This window comes from Dipteris shenzhenensis, chromosome 11 (assembly GCF_047967505.1).
Source record: "Dipteris shenzhenensis isolate YYH24624 ecotype China chromosome 11, Dip_SZ_1.0, whole genome shotgun sequence".
In the NCBI taxonomy this organism is placed as follows: domain Eukaryota; kingdom Viridiplantae; phylum Streptophyta; class Polypodiopsida; order Gleicheniales; family Dipteridaceae; genus Dipteris; species Dipteris shenzhenensis.
The window spans coordinates 53,643,680-53,664,462 of record NC_141606.1 but is presented as its reverse complement, the minus strand read 5'-3'; the positions used below and the strand labels follow the sequence as shown (position 1 = coordinate 53,664,462).

General features: G+C 41.5%; 1 protein-coding gene across 1 annotated transcript; it reads right to left on the bottom strand.

Annotated features, from left to right (window-relative positions):
* Positions 1 to 684: 684 nt before the first annotated feature.
* On the bottom strand, positions 685 to 17,361 carry LOC147897173 (pre-mRNA-processing-splicing factor 8A). Its single transcript, XM_087381300.1, has 26 exons — positions 17,221 to 17,361; positions 16,736 to 17,040; positions 16,354 to 16,477; positions 15,746 to 15,838; positions 12,520 to 12,910; positions 11,852 to 12,338; positions 10,967 to 11,757; positions 10,757 to 10,842; positions 10,255 to 10,437; positions 9,908 to 10,150; positions 9,073 to 9,144; positions 8,636 to 8,940; positions 8,009 to 8,463; positions 7,787 to 7,913; positions 7,195 to 7,433; positions 6,978 to 7,101; positions 6,690 to 6,879; positions 6,201 to 6,308; positions 5,841 to 6,094; positions 5,036 to 5,652; positions 4,751 to 4,857; positions 2,617 to 3,507; positions 2,005 to 2,202; positions 1,520 to 1,798; positions 1,078 to 1,320; positions 685 to 948 (listed from the first exon to the last, which is right to left on the bottom strand). The coding sequence occupies exons 2-26, from the start codon at positions 17,029 to 17,031 to the stop codon at positions 757 to 759; spliced, it is 7,095 nt and encodes a 2,364-aa protein (XP_087237426.1). The 5' UTR covers positions 17,032 to 17,040; positions 17,221 to 17,361; the 3' UTR covers positions 685 to 756.
* Between the last annotated feature and the right edge of the window lie 3,422 nt (positions 17,362 to 20,783).

Here is a 20,783-nt window from a genome sequence, read left to right as displayed (position 1 = left end):
TGTACGGATTACACAAATCTGTATGTACAATGAGATTCCAGTACTTTGCAGGCCCCACACAGATGCTCAAACACTAAATGTATGTCCTTTGAAATTCAATCTCGAAAAGAGGCCAAAAATTCATGATCATATAATACAATCAATCATGACCAAGTCATTTGTCAAATTGCACATAGTCGCATGCAAACCTTGCAACGAAGTGTCCACCAGAGGAGCAGCATCTTTGCTTCTAAGGTGACATGAGCCAGTTGCTTGTCACGTGATGCCCTTCCATACTACGTCGAGAACGTTACGGCTATGAATGCACAAATTGTAGTAGTGGATTTTTATTCCACATCACTTTGGTAGCTGAGGGCTATGATAAATCTAATGACAAACAAGAACAGCAACTGGAGACACGGCTGCAAAGACAACATAAGGAGTTTGTTGGACGAGTGCAGTATTACTTCACTTCACAACTATACAAATGTCCAGCCAAATGCACAGAAGGCTTGATACAATAAGGCCCTGTCTTCTGGTATTATGGTTTTCTTGGATTCTGGACTTATCTTTTTGCTTCCAGAATCCAAATGCTGGAGCTGCAGTTGGAAGATTTCATGGGCCCATGTGAAGATAGATAATGTACACGTTCAAGGAGCTTCAATGGTTATAGGTGTTCCTTTCCAACACCTTTCATTATACAAGGTACCATGCTCCAATTTGGAGGGCACAATATAGTGGCACTAAAATACCCCTGACAAAATACTCTATTTGTTTTCAAGTAAAGACGTCCTCCTTGTCTGCCTCGATGTGATCCCCTTCCTCCAAGTTACAAAATTCTAAGAAGTGTGTTGGCCTATGGTCCTCGTGGTAATATTCCCGGGGGGTTGCAAGTTTTAGGCCATACTTCATGCTGGCAGAGTGTTTTACACCCATGAAGTTATAATTCCAGGGGCCGTTATCAGGAACCTACGAAAGCAACATAGAAATCATAAGTACAAACAGTATTGTCGACAAATCAAATATGGATAAAGAGGGAACAACCGTCTAGAATTTATCCAGAATACTGAAATGGCATCATCAAGTAAGTTAGCATACCATGTAATACCCCAGGAAGCGATCACTGAGAAGCATTTGAACTTTCTCATAATGAGTTACCATGTAGCCATGCGGGTTACTCCCACTGTCCTTGTTAAGACGACCCCACTCATAGCCAGAAGGCGTCAGTTTGTATGCAGTCAATGAGCAAGACCCCGGAGTAAAGCTGCATGTAAGAATGATGCACCTTTCTCCATCCCAAGACTTATTGTTTTCTAAAACCTTTGCATGGCTCGTCAAATCCTATTTAAAAAAGTTTTTTAAAAAACATGAGATTCTTCCTAAGCGTACTGTCAGAATAGATAATAGTGCCATTGCTCTCAACTTCTCCAGCCTTTACAAATTTACTTTTCTCACTTGAAAAAGCCTAGGCGATGGACAGAAATGAAAGCCCAATAAACCCAGCATGAATAAAAAGAGCCAAATTTCCTTGAAACAGTACCTGCGGCGACAGTTGAGGAAACTCGTTAGGCTGCGTGTGCATCCAACCCAAGGGTTCTAGCTCATTGAGATACTCGTGCTCAGGTAGAGCAGAAGGAAGATGGACTTGTTGATGTGTGCCCCATTGAGGAGGCATAACAATACAGCGGATTTCTTTGACCTGTGGATTGTCAGGTGGGCTTACACCATACAAATAGCCAGCAATCTGAGTCCTCAGATCAGCTATACAGATGAACTTTTTTAGAATATTCTTGGGCATAATGTATGTGTAGCCTGATTCCTGCCCAAAAGAAAAATAAGGACAGAAGAGCAGTGCTTAATCGAAGTGCGAAGCTCTGTTAGTCAACAGCAAAAGGAATAAGAAAATCTAACACATTCTTGATCATATATCTACATGTATCTAGCAACATGCCCAACCTCATCCTCTCAAACACCACACAGAAAGCCGTTTCAATCTCATTGACAGTCACAAGATTGAAAATGTACCTTGATGTCATCCGAATTAACATAGATATGATTCACACGGAGATAGAGATTTGTTGCTGATATGGCTCGCACACGCCAATCAGTTTTAGAGCCAAATGCTGCTTGCTCATAAGGACTTGTGGTGGTTACAATCAACTCATCACCATGAACGTTTGTTGTCTTGGTAGTTACTGCAGTGAGTTGACTAGCTTCCTTGGCCTGTTTCCCAAAATACCCACCCCCAAAAAAGGTCAGTGAGTAAAAAAGCCAAACAAGCAGGGGGCAATGCCTCTTCTTTTGAGAATTGACCAAAAATGCCAAACAAACATACAAAATCGATCATGACACCACGCAAGTTGTACTCTCCCAAAAAGTAAAAGTACAATTCATGAAACAAAGAGGAATCTTTGAGCTAAGAATAAATATATGGAGTTAAGAGTATGGAAATTTTAAAAAAAAGGCGCATTGTGTGATATGGACTTGATACATATAGGTAAATTGCCAAGCAATCATGATCAATGACTCTTGTCTTGTCAACAACATATCCTCGTAAAAAAGAGACAAGGAACAAACGGAAAAACGAGAGGGATAAAAGGGAATGTGCAAGAGAAATAAGAAGATCAAGAAAGAAACCTGTTTCTCAATTTCTGCAATCTGTTGCCGCTGCTGGGATGGTGGAGTTATTTCAGCACCAAGAATGATGTCTCTAATTTCAGATTGTGTCAGAGCAGATGTATTCACATTGTTTTTCTTGGCATAGTCAGAGAGGATAAGATCCCTGAGAGCAACTTCCACTTTCATCCACTGATCGTCTGAGAGACTGGGCCAAATGTGATGGGACTCTGTAATGACAGTCTTGTCTGGCTTCAAAAGCATCTTAGCCTTCTCATTGTTCACATGAAGAGCACGAAGGATCAATATTAACCGTGAAAATGCCGTGTATGATGATATCGTCTTCAACCAGTCATCATAGATATTGAAAAGTACCATTTGTGGCTCCGTAGCTTTCAAAATCAAATCTCCAAACTTCTCTATTTTCAAGCATGCCTGGAATGGCAGCTGCAATTCACTACCTTTGATCACAATATTAGGAAAGTCGAGCAAGTGGACTTCCAAGGGATCAAGCATTCCCTTTCGAGTCACAATGATCTGTTTGGGTTGTTCTTCAGCTGGTAGTGATCGTACTAAAGCCGCAACCTCTTCAGCAGTTTTCCATTTTGCCAGCTGACCAAGACGCTTTTGCCCAGCCCACACACTTGTGTGAATAACCTTCAAAAACAGCTGTCCTGTCCGAGGATTGAAAATAAAGATGGCACCATTGATGGGCTTAGTCGTAAGATTTCCCTCAAAAGTCTTATGTATAGTTACACGATAAACATTGGTATCATCCACAAACCATATTATCTGGTTACTGAAAAGTTCTCCATAGTTCTGCGATGACAGGTACGGTTCAGTAGGCTCTGAAGAATAGAGCTGCAGCCCCTTGCGGACTCGTTCTCGCAGTACGTACAAAGCTGGATTTGCCTGTGCATATCCAACAAAACAACTTCATTACTCAAACCTATGGAAAAGGTAATCAATGAGGCTTTAAGAACTTCAAAACACAAGAATTAATGCTCCAAGAATCTGTGATCAGTAGAAGAAAGTGTATGACCAGTTTCTTTCTAAGCCTTCCCAAACAAATATTAACAAGCAGCATTTGTCAAGCAGCTAGCTCCTATGAATCCCATCGAATACATCAGGAAATGATGGCTTTGAAAATAAAGAGCATGCAAGATTTTCGGTAAGTCTCTAGAAAGATGTAGAAGCAAAACAGCTCTCTCTCAAGCCAAGTGCTAAATAATTCAGTTCATGGTGCCGAAATTGAGTACCTCCTCCACAAATGGTCTCTCATTCAGCCCTTCCTCCTTCAACACATTCCATTGAGCATATGACACAAAGCAAGGCCACAAGACAAGGGAAGCTCAAGCAACAACACAAGGAGGACAGCAGAAACTGGAAAAGAGGACATCAGAAGCAGTTCCTGAGCAGCTGTTTGGCAACCATTGGTTGCATTCAAGCAACAAGAGAAGGACAGTAGCAACTGGGAAAGGACATCAGAAACTGTTACTGAGCAGCTGTTTGGCAACCATTGGCTGTTGTTAAATGCCTAAGAGGGCCATGATCCGGAAGAAGATGTCCTACCCTTAATAAAAAGTAAGACCGAGCCATTCATGGACTAGCCTGTGCGTGCGTGCGTGCGTGCGTGCGTGCGTGCGTGCGTGCGTGCGTGCGTGCGTGCGTGCGTGCGTGCGTGCGTGCGTGCGTGCGTGCGTGCGTGCGTGCGTGCGTGCGTGCGTGCGTGTGTGTGTGTGTGTGTGTGAGAGAGAGAGAGAGATTAACGTCTGCAGGAGGCCTCACGGGCCTATGGGACAAAGTGACACCAAAGAGAAAAACTCATACAAGCCACAAGGGGCTGAGGCAAAGGGCGAGCTAAGACCCTTTGCTGAGTACTGTGAGGGAGCTATCACATCAGCAAGAACAGCCCCCATGTATTATCAATATCCTCCTTGAATCAGCCAATAAGTTAGAGCATCCCTACTCTTTCTTATTAAGAGACCTCAAAAGAGACACACAACTTTTCGACTCTCAGGATACACCAATTGCACGATGGACTCAAACTTTGAAAGAGCAACTCGCCAAGGGTATAACAGTACTAATTGGAAACAATTCCGGCAGCAACTCAAAAAGCATATAAAATGCATTTATAAACATGTTTCTTGTGTACCTTCATGATTTTGTTCATGGCTTGAGCTAGGAGCGTCTTGGATCCAGGAAACCAATTTCCATATGCAGAATGCAGGTTGTAAGCCAAATCAAGACCAATCATCACTCCTGTAATTCCAAGAATGAAAGTCAGTGACGTTTGTCACCTGCTCCAAAAAAATACCATCCCCGGCCCACGAGGGGGGGAGGTGCAGCGGCGGCAAAAGTGAAGAACAAGAATTGAAAACAAATATCTTTCCAAATCATTTGCTTTACTAAAAAGTTGAGTCTGGATCAAGGAACAAACCTGTTGGAGCAGGGTAGATTGACATGTTGTCCGTGGTGTAATCCAGGAACTTGGCTCTTGTATAACGTTCAATATCATGTGAATCATAATCTCCCCACCTCAGCTGCACATCAATCCAGTATTTATTGGTAGGCTTCTGATCATGAACATCTTTAGACTCCGAAACAAGGCTAGGTTTACTCATGTGCCACTTGAAAGCTGCAAAAAGGAGTACATCTGCACATGAACTATTCATTTTGTAACTTTTCCGAGGATGAATAGTCTCTTTCTGCACCGTCTCAATCTCAAGTGCATCCAATTCTTGATCTAACACCTGGCATAGATCCATAACTACACTTTCATGAACCTTTTGCCACAGATGAGCTCGAAAGATTTGTATCAAGGAAATCTTAAGGGTTGGAATCTTTCCATGCATGAATATTCCAGTCAAATCCAGCTGCACTTGAAAACCAACATACACATTTGCACGGTTGATTGTTGGAGACCACCAAAGAGTAAATCGCCGATTTGGAATCTGGTTGAGACCAGACCTCTGTGCATTTGTAAGCTTTTTGTATTTCATAGATTCCTCAAAACCAGAAGCTTTTTCCCAGAACAAACCCTCCCAAGTTGGAAAACTGAGTCATGCAAAACCAGACACTAAAAATCAGGATATTGCCTAAACAAGAGGTCTGAGAGAAAAGAATTAAATCCAGCATATTAAAACAACTTATTCAAGGAGAAAGAGTAAAACAAGTGCCATCCTCCCTTCCCCAAAAAAATAAGACTATCACTTCTCTAAAATCAATGGTTCAAAGTTACTCACTAAGTTCCTTTGAAAAGTGTATGCTCAAGGATGCCTTCAACCCCTCCCAGTGCCTGGATGACGTCAGTTCGGTAGTTATTCAAGTTCCAAAGCTTCCCATCATGCCTCTGGTGTGTCCACCAGAATGGATTTTGCTTCAAAACTTGAAATTGCTTGAAATCAGTTCGCACCCGCCAACCTTTGTCATAAGCAAGAGTGTGTCGATCCTTTTGAAATAATGTATTGATGCGAGGTATGCCTCTGTCCCAAGAATCCTGCCAAAAATAAAGGAACATGGATTCAGCTGGAGCCTTCCATCTCCCCGGGTAACTCACATAGGCAACAATCACATATTAGACAGTAGCTTGCATCATGTAATACCTCAAGATCTTCCAGTGTCAACCTTCTGTTCTGAGCTTGTGCTTCCTGTCTCTTCAAGGCATACTCAGCCCACACCCGCTGTGAATCTATGAATTCACTCTCCCAAGGCTGGAAACAGAGGATCCATAAAATCAGAATTGCATAGCTTAGACAGATAAGATGGAAACAGAACGTTCATTAGTGCCCACAAGTCTTTCCCTGTGCTTCTCCCTTAAGCAAAGAACACACAACCATAAAGGACAGGATACATCAAATAAGATCCCTACTGTAACCTATTATGTGAAAGTGATGAACAGTTATACTTTAACTCTGAGCATGAGAGAAATCATACGTAAATTTGGATACAGGGAAGCAGATAGAACTATTAATTCAAACTGCAAAAATGAGGACTCCAAAGACGCATATCCTTGTCTGTCAGATTCTGAAAAAATTACAGCAACAAACTAAAGGAGAAATTGAAATCTTCAATGCAAGAGAATCAATACGAACCTGTATGTACCGATAAAGATTTGGAATCAGCTGCTCCTCTTCATGACTCATTCCACTACGAAAGTGTGTGACACCAACATCTGTTTGTTGACTGTACCTTAAATCGCTCTGGGGTATTAATATATGACCCATAGACAGCATCCCCAGTCCTCCAATTTCCTTAGGAGTATAGAATATAACAGGAGGAAACCTATTGACCAAGACAAAACAAACAAAACATTAGGTTTCTACAAGGTCCCAAGCAATATACATCTCTCAGATGCAGTTCCTATTCATTTTTCCATATACCTGCTAGGCATTTTTGAGTTCAATCCAATCTTGATGCGTGTCTGAATCTTATTCTCACATTTCACAAGCAAATCCAGTAGTTCTTGAGTATGCACTGTTGCTTCACGGAAATAAGTCATAAGACCTGCACAAAAGATAGGGCAAGTTACGTTTAGATAATATACGCTACCAAGGTGAGACTTCACATATACAGAGTAATATGGCAAAAGACTGTTACCAATTAGTGCAGTATTCCACTTGTTCACAATTTTGGTAAATGTTGTCGATCCAGACGACATGAGGATCTGCCTTACACGGTTCTCAAACACCTTCAAGTGTTCATCATCTACACGGAGATATGCTACAGCTGTGCGTTCTTTGGTTTGCTCATTTTGTAGATGCCACACTCCATCCTTGTTTGTGAAGGCTTCTTGAGACATGCGTATCTTTGGTAATATCCGAACTTCAAAGCCACACCTGCAAAACAAACCAACCAACTATCTCAACTTTGCAATAGAGGAGATATCAAACTGCACATTCATTTGTTTCAGACAAAATAAGGGCAATTAAAAGGTCTTTTCTGAGGATGACCAAGTGCTTTGACATGTGCATAAACGGGACCTAAAGTGTAGATAAAAATGACTTCGTCCCACTTATATTTTTGAGATATCACATTTTTTATTCAAATTTTACATTAGGACCCTCTGCAAACATGATATACCATCTCTCTGTGCAGTTGCAGAATGTCTTGGCAGCTGGTAAAATAAATTGTGAAAACACAGTGCAGATGCAAGGTCAATTAGATTATACATTAAAAAACAGAAGCATACATGCTAAAGAGCAGATTTGGATTGTCTTTGCTGTAGACTGAGACAAAACTGTTCTCCCATTCCAATGTTGTGATACTACGCGGCAGCCTGTTCTTGATATCCCAAAACACACTCCGCCCAAGATTGACTGTCATTACAACAGTAACAGGTCATTTAAAAGACAACACAGCAGCAGAGATAAAAAAGAACAAAACTACAAAGGTTGTATAAAACTGTTCATACCATCATGTTTCATGAGCCGCATCCGAGCATCACGCGGCCAGCACTTTTTGTTATTGTAACCTACTATGTTCTCATTGTTAGGATCCGGATGCTCAGTCAAATAACGTTGAATAAGCTCCCGCGCATCCTCATGCGTAAATCGGAACAGAATATGCACCTTGTCAATGTATCTTGAGTATAATCGTATAGGATGGCGTGTTTCAACTTTGGGATCCCAATATGTAATGAACTCGTTTGGCATCTGAGGGGGGCCAGCAATTTCACTTGCACGTGTAAGACCCAGCACCAAAAGATCCAACACAAGCCCATAGTATTGCACAACAAATGATGCAAATTGAAGCCCTCTTATCAGACCATAAGAGTTTGTATGACTCATATCCTTGTATGAAAGAATAACATTGTTCTTGGCAGTGACATAATCTGCAATATTATGATCAAGAACCAAGCGCAATAACCTGCAAGAGTAGAGTCATACACTAACTCAGAAAAACAAAAGTGCTCTTAGCAAAACATGATTGCACAAGTTAAAAGCATGGTGGAATACATTCATTGCAAAGTGTAAGATATAAAGACACATCGTGAAAGTAATCAGAGAAACTAAATTACAGTTTACAAAAAAGAAGTTACCTGTTGAGCATTGTAAGATCAATCTTTTCAAAGAACTTTTCAAACTTCGTCTGCAGCATAACAACACACTCTCCTTCACTTGTATCCCAAATATCTTGCAGGTTATTGATGCCCTGGCACCATTTATATACCAGGAGAGGTGGGGGTTCAGAATCAGCAGGCTTGATCCAATTTGGAAACAGATGGCGCTTGTCACCTTCGTACCAAAGATACTGATCAAGATATGCATCTGTAATCTTCTCAAGAGGTTCGATTTCATAGACTGGAATCAAGTAACTGTACAAGTCCATGAACTCTATGCCGACCTGCAAGCAAAAGATCCACATTTTACAGTACCTTGGCTCAGCAAACTTTTATAAGCCAGCGGTATGCGAAACACTAGAAGAGATCACCATATATAACCACAGCACACGAAGGACTTAATCACACAAAAATACCTCTTTGAATGCACGTTGTGTTAAAAGATGTCGCTTGATACGTGACAAAGCCTCGTGCGGGTTATCATAAGCCTGCCAACACAGCATGAAAACACACCATTAATAATACAATTTATTTAGTTTGATTTGCCGAAGACATGCAATGCCAGTTGCAAGACAAGCAACAAAATATGCAAACTATGGCAGGAAGGAGACTGTGTAATTGCATAAATCTGCAATGCCCTAGATAAAGGCTGTGTATTTATTGTCTTGCTTTTCATTTTGACCTTTCTGGTGAGCCAGAAACTGTTTAAATGGCATTTGAACGACAAACACTGTATGTTGGAATGTAAATAGCACATGTAGTCTTACTATTGACAGAATGAGATAAGGAAACCAGGAAGATGGATAAAGGTAGAGCACATTCAGGTCTGAGGAGGCAGGCAAGAGGATAGACGGAGGGAAATCAACCTGACTTCTATTTTTATCAGTTCCCATGTATGGCCTGTCCTCAAGCCAGACTTCTATTTTTGATAGTCAAGCCAGACTTCTATTTTTATCAGTTCCCATGTATAACCTGTCCTCTGTAATTTCATTGTTTGGAGAAACCTGGCACTTACTAAGATACATGAAACTTGAAAGCCCGCACACACACATACACGCACGCAGTGGATCAGTGGGTTGAGAAGGGGGGGGGGGGAGGGGGGTCTGGGCACCTTATCCCTAATTATAGCATTTTCTCTATCCTAAGTATCCTGATATCAACCATACTACTAAAGCCATCATACATGAAATCTACACTTGCCCTCCCTCAGCAAGCAACCTTGCACTGATGTGGAAAAAAAGTTCATCATACCTGTTCAATGAGACCAAGTTCCTCACGCTGCTGTTGATTGAGCCTTACGGCAACACTGTATGACTCCTTTAAGCGTTCCAAAGCAAGAATTAGAAGCTTTGTATCATGCTTATAGGAGAGGGGAGGGAATGGAATTGGTGAGAATTTTCTGGACTCCAGCCAATGCACAGTAGTTGTGTAAATTGCAACTGCCTCTTCAGGAGTTACATAAGGCCCATCCTTAAGATAATTATGCTGTCGTTCCTGCAAAAATATACTTTGATATCAAACAGGAGTCTGAAAAGAATTAACTGCTACAACCTCTGTTCAACAAAGCATCAGTGGAGCTATATTGAGCTGCAGCTCACCTGCTCAGCTTTTAACCATAAGCGGGTCAACCTTCCGAGATTTTTACGGCATACAGTCTTATCTACTGTAGCACCCCGACGAATTCTTTCCCTATTATAGTGAGCTACATTTGTCCACCAATCAGCCTTTGACTTTACATATCGTAAAATCATATTCTCAATGGGTACTGGAAGACCTGGAACCTGGAACACAATAAAACATCAGCTTGTAAACCTCCTTTACACACTCAAGCATGATAGAAAGGGAGTACTTCGGTATTTGAGAAAATCTTCATGCCAAAAGAAATCCTATCAAATTTGAGGATTGCAACAATCGCTACATGCACGTCCAGCGATCTTATGTAAGCAAATATACCTCCTCTGCCCCATGGCCACAATATCCAAAAGCTAATATACCTCCTCTGCCCCATGGCCACAATATCCAAACAGATTCTCAAACAAGGATCAGACAAACTTGCACCCCTCAGACACAAATATGAGTCTTTTCATATGTCCAACATACCTTCCATGGAATATTGGCCTTCCAGCACCGCCAAGCTTCACTAAGATGCTGCAAGATAGTACGTGCCTTGTTCTGCTTAATCCCCTCTGCCAAGCGTAAAAGAAAAAAGCAGTTCAGACATCATTAAGATTTCTGGAGAGCAAATTACATTACACAATATTCAAAAGGGAAACAAATGAACAGAGACATACTGGAAGCTCAAATCCTTACCAGGCATGGCATCAAGTACATCATGCATAACAGCAGCTCTCAGCTCCAAATCAAAATGACTTTCCACACGCTGTTTAGTCACAGTTTTTGCAACACCCTTGGAGTGACGTCCCTCAAATTGGCGAGCAAGCAGATTGCCAAGCCACCGTTCAAGCAAAGGAACAACGCCTCTGAGGAAAAACAACCAGACTCTCCACATGGGTGCCCAAAATCCACATCCAGGGCCTTTTCCCACTGGTCCTGTGTTGAAACGGTAGTAAATCAAGTGTTTCAAATCCTTGCACATTCTTATTTGCCGCATGAGCCTATACTTGTAACGGTACATGCCTGTCAGCTGGCCCACATGTGAAAATGTATACTGCAACCCATCTGCAAGCTGGAAGGCATCTACGTTCCCTAAACGAAACTGAATGTTCGCATCAACTACCAATTTGGTCAACCGCAAAATTTCTCTGCACAAATGGAAGGCATTCCCAAACCGAGACTTCTTGCGCTCTTTTGTTGTTAAGGTCTTGACCGGTTTCAAGTTAAAGTTGTAATCTAAATGGAGGTAGTTCAAATTTTTCCTGTGAATGAGCAAATTGAGCATGTTGTATCCTTGCTTGCAAACTTGTAATCCAGCCTCTGCCCAGTCCAACTCAGTAGTCTGGAAAAACTTTGTAGCCCGCAAAGAACGAAACAGATATTTTTTCTTCTGCCCTTTTGGAGGTCGGTGGTGAAGCTCATTGAGAACATAGCACTTGAGAAGCTTCTGATAGCTAACCCTAACCTTCACAGGATATGTTGGGGGGCTGACAACACATAAGAAGATACGTGAGCTGAAAACAGAAAACTGCACAAAACTTAAAGAGGACAAGAGCAAACAAACATTAATTTGCCACATACCAGTGTTCCCTGTACCAATCAGACACAAGTGGAATATCTTCTGCTCGGCGCATTCTTCCAGATCGCATATTAAAGGGTCTAGGAGCAAACAATAGAGCAATTCCGGCAGCCGTTGTGTCCGTATACAAAGAGGTGCTTTGTAGCAGAGGTTCTACACCTTCAGGGATGGAAAAGTCATCTTCCTCCTCATCTTCAAAAGGTCTCTTATCTTTCCGTTCGGTCTTATAATAGGCAATTGGATGAATAAGAGGATCAAAATAAAAAGCAGGTAGATCTGGGTCTTCAGTTCTGATATACATTACCATAGGGGTATGGTAAATGCTGAGTCTCACTTTCCTAGGCCTGTTATTATATAAGTGGGGAAAAGCAATCCTGTATTCAGTACGAAGAGGAGATCGAATTATCAACTTGTTGATGTCATTGAACTCATTCCAATCCTCATCCCCCTTTTCCATGTCACGGTATAGAGGTTCAAACTTTGGACCACCTGCACAACGGACATGAAAAGGTGAGACTCTATAAAGATGTACATTCACATGATTAATTTGTGCTCAAGATTTAAAAAACAAGATGGCAAAGCATCAACAGGTCATCTTTTTACCTACAACACTTCTCAAGCACCTCATTCTTTCAGCTTTAAATTTTGAAACTCGATCCAAAGCACTGACCTGGAATGCACATGTTCAGTGCCTTTGCAGTGAAAAACGATTCCATATCAAAAAGATAAAAGTAGTTCCTATCCGTCAAGTCTGACAGTAGCTGCCCAGCCAATCTGTGTAAGGCTGCCATAATAGGCAAAGATAAATGCCACCTTTTGTAGCTTGGGCCATTTATCAACTTCGTCTTTACAAGTGGTTTGTGGTCATAGAACCACACATAAACAGCTGAGTCCTCTTCCTCGTCCAGCTCAAGTTGTATCGGTTCCAACGGATCAACATCAAGCAGGTTATCAGCATAATCTAAAGGCGGCTCTTCATCATCAAAGGGTGGAAACCGCATTCTCTTGAAATGTCGTCTATCTCTCTTCTCACGCCTCATCATTATCCACATGGTACCCCACTGCAGAGCCAAACCCAGGAATACCAAGGAACAGCTCAGATTTATTCCCAAGCTCACTATTACAAATTACAAAATGTATATCCCGTTTTACAATCAAAGTCCTAAAGTATACCTTAATGCATCAGGGCCTGTATGCAGGTCAAAATTAATTAGATTGTATAATTGTACGGATGGCAGGGGGAGGCGTTCCCATCTATTTCATAAGCACCCATACATATCAACAAACAAGCATGTTCTTGATAAGCTGTAAGATGCAGATCGAATACACGGGAAAAGAGAGAGCCAGAGAGAGAGTGTGTGTGTGTCTTTGGCATGAAACAATGATGATAGTTTGCAAAAAATACTCGATCATCAAAGAACATTAAACGATCATCCGACTGGATCTCGAAAGACTCAACGATTTCTTCATAACGATGCATTTACATACAGAATCCAGACCAACGTCATGAAACCTCACCCCTTCTCTTAATGCAAGTAGCAGACTCAACTATGATGTGAAGGCCAGCTCATCAAAACAGTTGAACGAGTATTCCTGAACAGCCCAGGTTTCTCAACAACTTTGCAACAGAGACGAGATACTTGAGATACTGACTTTACAATCGTCCACTCAAAGAACTTAAACCTCACCATAGCATATAATACCCTAGTCATGTGGCTAGTTGGGGAATCTGCATTAATAAAAAGGAGTAAAATAACATAAAAAATTAGGTGCAAATGGAAGCTCTTTGGCAAAATTAGTATATTCACAACTACACAAAGGCATACCTATGAGAAAATCAAGTTCAGTCACAAAAATCTACAAAAGGCATTCACAAAATCATGGATGCATGGAAGAGGCGAGTAGTTCACTGTCAGGAAGGCAACTGCAAAGCGCATTAAAAAATTAAGGCACACTGGCTTCACGTAAGGCACAGCTGTGAAGGGGGCCCCAGTTCATGAAAGGCATAGGGGGGCCCTCAATTTTAATTGCAGATCAAAGTTTGTACGTAAAAGCAAGCCAAAACAATTTGGAAGCACAACAAGTAGCAATTCAACATAGGGATGAAGGGGCCCTGATTTGCATTGCATGCAGACTATTGCAGACGCAACGATACATTACAATGTAGCAATCCCTGGGTCTACAGCAGCCATACATACTACGCATTAGCATAATTTCAGTAGCAACAAATTCACCCATACACACCCCAGCATGGCAGGACACCAAACGGCATGGAAGCAGGCATGGTACGAAGCACACACGAACGTACAGGAAAGCATCCAATGTTGACTCAAGGCGAGACACATGGCTTCCACAGAAAAAGCCATCCATCAACACTCCATAGTCAACTTCAAAGGTTACAGGCCTGGCTTTCCTTCAATTCATCCATCAATCACCATTTCCTGCATTGATAGTAAGCTGTAATTACTCGTTCAGAGGAGGCTTTCTCGTAGACCCTCGCAAGACTAGAACCATTGTGAGTGGCATGCTTAGCCATATATCTAGATGAATCCAGGAACATGCCCACACTCATCCTTTGAAAACACAACATATAGTGCAGTTTCAAACTCATGATAGTCACTCACACAAGGTTTAAAACGTCAACAGTATGGAAGCAGGCATGTTACGCAGCACGCACAGCGTACATGTAAGCATCCACTGTTGACTCAAAGTGAGACACATGGCTTCCACAGAAAAGCCCATCCACCAACATCCATGGTCGACTTCAAAGTCACAGACCTGGCTTTCCTTCAATTCATCCATCAATCACCATGTCCTGCATTGATATTGAACTGCAGTTACTCGTGTCTCTCGTAAACCCTCACAAGACTTGAATTTATCCACAGAATCATGGTGAGTTGGCATGCTTAGCCATAAATCTAGATCAATCCAGAAACATGCCCAGACTCATCCTTTGAAAACACAACAAATAGTGTAGTTTCAATCTCATGATAGTAACTCACAAGGTTGAAAACCATAAAGTCTATCACTAGCTACTATGACATCTACACCAACGTCATCAGCGCCCAACAGTGTGGTGTATACCAAAGTATAAACAAATGCTCTCACACATACATATCCACACACCCATGCACACTTCAGCATCCATTTATACAAAAGTCTTCGTGAACGAGTTTCTGTCAGCACTCCGGAGGTGAAGGGCATACTCAGCCATGACAAAGGCTAGCACTTTAGGAGAAGGCTAATCAAAAAGTAGTGCGCAGTCCACATTTTTTTCATTCAATCTACAACTGCTTGTGAGGGCTATAGTGTTTCATTTTGGTCTCTCCCAAACGAGCATTTCTAAGCATAAGATGCTCAGAAAAGAAAGCTGATAGGGCAACGCACCACTCAAAATAGAAATAATTTATCGCAATATCAGCAGGCCGCATCATGGCCGAAAACTTCACAAGGAGAGAATTGCATCTCCAGTAACAGCAACATATGTCCAGATGAATCCAGGAACATGCCCAGACTCATCCCTTGAAAACACAGATTACACCAAAAAAACACTTCCACTTTCATATTTAAGAGAACATTCAAATATATTTAATTTGGAGGCAAGAATGGTAAAAAACAAATATTCGAATTGAATAAACTTGAGACTTTATCACCCCCAAAGTTCAACACCAGTCTCTAGGACCTAAGAGAAAGACAAAGAGAGAATTATGAAAGCAACCTAAAAAAGCACACCAACAATACAGCAAAACAGTAGATTGTGTAACGCTTATGATTTCAGCAGTGCCAGACATAATCTGCCTCATAAGGCAATTCCTTTGGAAAAACATCAGGTTTGCAGTCCTTTTAAGATGGCATAGATAAATCCTACCCACATTAAGGTTTTTTCGAAAGCTTACCTGAGCCAGAAAGATAGGTTCAACCACCCATGGAATCTCGTCAACGAATGTAATGGCCCCAGTTATGTGATATAGCACCTTCACCTCCCTTACCTGGAATGCAAAGGCACATGACAAAAATCAAATACAGAAACCTTAGATGGCATTCAATCTACTCTTACAAATTGATATTTTTTAAACATTTATCGGTACATGAAAAAGAGAAAAACAAACTATTCAACATGCTCAACTCCAAAAAACTAAGAGACTAGCCAAATTCAATGGCCGGACAGGTTATGCTAGTCTCCTTGGATTGACAGAGCATTATGTGACTGGTCAAACAAAATACACATAGCCAATATGGTATGGCACAATAGGGCCAACTCCAACAAGAAAGCTTTCCCAAGGCGGACCATTGGAAAGACCAAGCATGTTATAAAGGCACTTGCATTAGGGAAGTTAAGGCCAAATCCCTCTTAACTCCCCTCCCCTCTTCCTTTCCTCTTCAATATGGACTTCACCTACGCAAGCTAGGAGCTAGCGGAAAAGGGCATCAGGATGGATGATCTAGAGGTAAGTCAAGTGCAAATTCAGAGAGATTAGAAAGCAAGCATTCGTGAGATAATTACCTGCTCCCAAGGCATCGGCATGTTTTCGAGAAGCTTATATACCGCATGCGGCACGAACTTTAACGCTCCAAGGTAGACGCGCTTATCATGCCTATATTTTTTAGACGACATGTCGCCATGGTCTCTGCACAGTTAAATTTGATGATCAGTGCTCGGACAACCGACTCAAGGATCATCCAATGCAGAAACTAAGCCGTGAGAAGATGAAGGGTTCTTCTAGAATCTTTCAAGCAAATCATTTCGGAAGACAGCTGATATTCACATATCACAGCATCCAAAATTGTACACCCGGGGTCTCAAAGTGGATGCATTGTGCGTTTGTTACTTGAATGAAAACCAACACATCGCGCCCACCTTGGAGTATAGAACACGGGCAACGCACCTGATGATTTTCCTAACGTGCTCTGGTGGCATATCTTCTTTCTGCGTCTCCACGAACCCAAACTTCCGCTTCTCTCCATATCGCTTGGTATTCAGCTGCATCCATTTCCTGGCCTTTTCTTCAAGGCGAGCCTCGGCGTCCAAATTCCCGGCATCAGGAGCGGGGCCAGGAGGGGGAGGAGGTGGCATAGGAGCTTGAGAGGGGAGCTGAGGTGGGAGAGGAGGCTGAGGCGGTGCGGGGGGAAGAGGAGGCATCATCATGGGAACCCCCGGGGGGCCCCCGGCGTTGTACATCATTCTTTCAGCCTGCAAAGGGACGAAGCTCAAATGAAGGAAGGATGACGAAGAGAAAACCTATTCGAAGCTGCAGGAGGTCGTCCAATCCAAGGAAGCAAACCAAACCAAAAATCCGTTGCAAGCTATTGAGATCTTCGTGAAGTTCTGAGGTTGAAGCCAAACAAACAAATTGTGAAGTTGAGTGATGACCTTGAGTGAAGCTGGAAGCTATGGAGGAGGGCGGTTGTGAGACGACCCTCAAAATTGAGAAGAATGCAGAGCGGAATGGCAGCCAGAGGACGGAAAAACACACAGTTAGGGTTTTTTTGGAGAGTTGCCCTGCCGAGCTAGCTCTCATATCAAGCTTTGGCCAAATCATCTGCCCCCTTATATATGTATGTATGTATGTTTGTATGATGTTGTGTGTATGCACAACACACTCGAGATTATACTTCTCTTAAAAGTCCGTTAAGAGCCACACACATTATAGGGCTTTCCCACGCCTACCCTCGCACCCTCCGAAGCACTTTGGTTCGGTAGATGTCATGGCAGGGGAATTACTCACAATAGCTGGCGCAATGATCTCCTAGCAGCAGGAGCCATACAACAACACCCAGCAAACCGATTCAGCCAGTCTAGCAGTGGAATGTCCCCAGCGCACGTTAAAATCGTCAGTGCACACAAGATTACACTTCTCTTAAAATTCGGTTAGGGCCACAATATGTGTGCCCTTTGGTGGGGAAGGCGATTGTTGTTATGCAAAGGGAAAATTGGCCTTGCTCGTATTATTGGCATACCCTGCACATTTTTGAGAGGCAGCAAAAACCAAATTTTCGAATTTATGTTTCAATTGTCAGAAATTTTTTTATCGTGTGATTGGATGAATTTATGGCACAGCTTTTTTAGGGGTTCTAGAATCCCGCGTGTAGGTTCGTTGCTCCCCCTTCCAAATCACTCGTCCTCCTTCTTCGTCTTCCTCCTTAAAATGTCCCAGGATCCACGAAAGTATGATAGAGCCACTTTTCTATATGCCTCATCCATTCTGAGCAATTCTTCAATCAACTCTCTCTTGCATAATGCGACTATTACGAGCGTGGAGAGCGAGCAACAAAAGGAAATGTTGCAGATAGGTGGCTGGGCAAGCAAACATGTAGATTTGCAAAGTTTCTATGACGCGTTAGAGCGTATGCAAATCAATTGAGGAAGGGGGTTGACGCAGTGTCATAAATTGATTGAACATGGCCACAAGAGGTTTGGGGGCATGATAGCAGCAGCCAAAATGGAAATGTAGCTTTAAGAACACCCCCTATTCTTGAACCTTGAAATTTCCAAGAATTTAAAAAAAAAAACAAAACGAAACTTACACTCAATGAGTGAAACATTTTAAAGTTTTTGCTTTCATTTCTTCTTTTGAAAAGTGGTAAAATTTTACCTCATCCTTCTCTGAAATGTAAAATGCCTCCCTCGAGATTCGGCATCTCATTAATGTGATGCTTTTCCTTCCAACAAATAGCCACCTTGCAATACCAATATATATATATGTGTGTGTGTGTGTGTGTGTGTGTGTGTGTGTATAGGAATACACTTAGACCCTAGACCCAAGAATTAAGCTACTAGGACAAAGAAGGCCCTTAAATACTTAGACAATGATATAGCGGGCTACATCATGGGCAAACCATCACTTTCAAGTGGTAAGTATTTTTGGGATGACAGTGAGATGTTTGTCTATTTTATAAAGGAAAGATTTGAACTACTCAAAAATTCCCAAGAGTTAAAAACACTATAAAAATTCAAATTGGTTGGTCTAAAATCAAATATGTTGTATTTCACCATGGGGGAAAATATACCTCCATATCTTTTAGAGAGTTTTGCAAACGATGGGCATTCATAGAGAATTTTCTTACCTATAGCACAACAAGAAAATGGAGCAATGGAGAGAAAGAACCTCAACATTATGAATGTGTTAGAAGCATGATGCATAAGGACATGCTGAAGAAATTTTAGGCAAATATGTGTTATGCTCAATGGTTTTTTATGATAAACCAATCCCCCATGAATGCTTAATATGATCTACAAACTCACAATTTGAGGATGTATTTCATGGTCATGTAGACCATGAAGTCCCAAACCAATGCCAAAATCTACAAACTCATACGGTGTATCTCATGTCATGCATAAAAGTCTCTTCATTCAAACCAATGCCAAAATGGGCCAAGAGGTTAGCGCTTCAAGCAAGAAACATTGTCAAGGACATGAAGTCTAGAATATAGCAAGTAGCTTATGGGTGTCATGTTACACAAGTTAGAGCACCTATCTCCTTCCAATATGCAGTAAAGTTTAAGGAATGGGTGCATGCAATGGAAGAAGAATACAATGCCATTCTCAAGAATGATGCTTGGGAGTTCACCCAACAGAAAGAACAACATAGGTTGCAAATGGGTCTACAAGGTCAAGCACTTGCAAGTATATTCAAATTTTGGAAAGTCTATGCATAGCTCACGGATAGTGGTTTTGTTCCATCGACACTTTCCATTCTATCAAAGGATCCATTTACATAGTTCTATCAACCGATCCAGCCCTTTTGTCTACATCAATTGTCCATTATTCAATGGTATGGCTCACTCACGACCACATCTTAGAATCTTATCCACACTGAATCCTAGCATGGTTCTATGGTGGACACAGACTTTGATGAAGATTGTGGTGCATCAAGTATTTTGGCAAATTTTTGTATAGCTCTATTGCGGATATCGAGCGCATCATCAACTTTGATACTGCCACATCATTAAGGCTTTATATAGTTCCATGTCGTCGAGGTCTTATGAAGGTACATGTCATCAAGTCCAAATTCCAAATCTCAAATCCATTATCATTATTATGGATTCTACTTCTCTCCTAGATTCACATTCACTTGTCATATATCATTTTGATTTTGTTCCATTCTCGATCCTAACATAGCTCCCCAAAAAAAAATTGACTTCATATTTCGGTAAGCTTTTTGTTTTAAATCCTAGCCTTACTCTTGAATTCTAGTTTCATATTTTCTAGATTCCTTTGAATCTAGATCCATGCTTATTTTGAATTCAATCCGATATTAATATTGAACTCGTATTCAAATCCAATATAGTTCCTAGCACTTATCCGAAGTGAAAAGTTTCTAATCCCAGTGGCATTTCTTGGATTTTCCAATTCCAAATTCTAGAGGCATATTCTAAAATTTTGGGTATTTTAGGTTTTCAAATCTGGAGGTACATTCGTGAATCCCATATCCATCTCCACATCAAGACATTTGGACTTTAGCTTCACCTTAGCACATTCAGATCATCATATTTGGATCTTAGATTACACATCTTAGACTGGTGCCATGCCAGGTGCCACAATAGCATGATCCCATGCACATTGTTTTCAATATTGAGCATAGTCTTGCCTCTTAGTTTTTGTTTTTGTCATAATCCTAGCTCGTTCAATCTTGTCGAGCCTGACACTGCTGGTGTTGCAATACTCCATCTGCATTGACTATAGAATTGGTTATGCAAGAATGTTAATACATGATGTGTGTTCATAGTGGGTCGTCGACTCATCATTAGATGGTCGAATTGTCAAAAGGGGCGATCTGAAGAGGTCCTAATGTTGTGCTCGAGTGACCCATCACTTTTACTATAGACCGTGTCATTGTTGAGATTGATTAGGTATTGTTGTTGGTGTTCCTGGGAGGAACTTCGTCGGATTGGTCTACGGACCGCATGAGCTGGTCGAACTACCCCATCAAGCTT

Excerpts from the sequence above, each read along its gene's own strand:
- LOC147897173 (XM_087381300.1), bottom strand. The coding sequence starts at position 17,031 with ATGATGTACAACGCCGGGGGCCCCCCGGGGGTTCCCATGATGATGCCT. Across the intron at positions 10,438-10,756 it reads AGGCCAATATTCCATGGAAG|GTTCCAGGTCTTCCAGTACC; the intron begins GTATGTTGGACA and ends ATTGTGTTCCAG. Across the intron at positions 8,464-8,635 it reads GATCTTACAATGCTCAACAG|GTTATTGCGCTTGGTTCTTG; the intron begins GTAACTTCTTTT and ends CTACTCTTGCAG.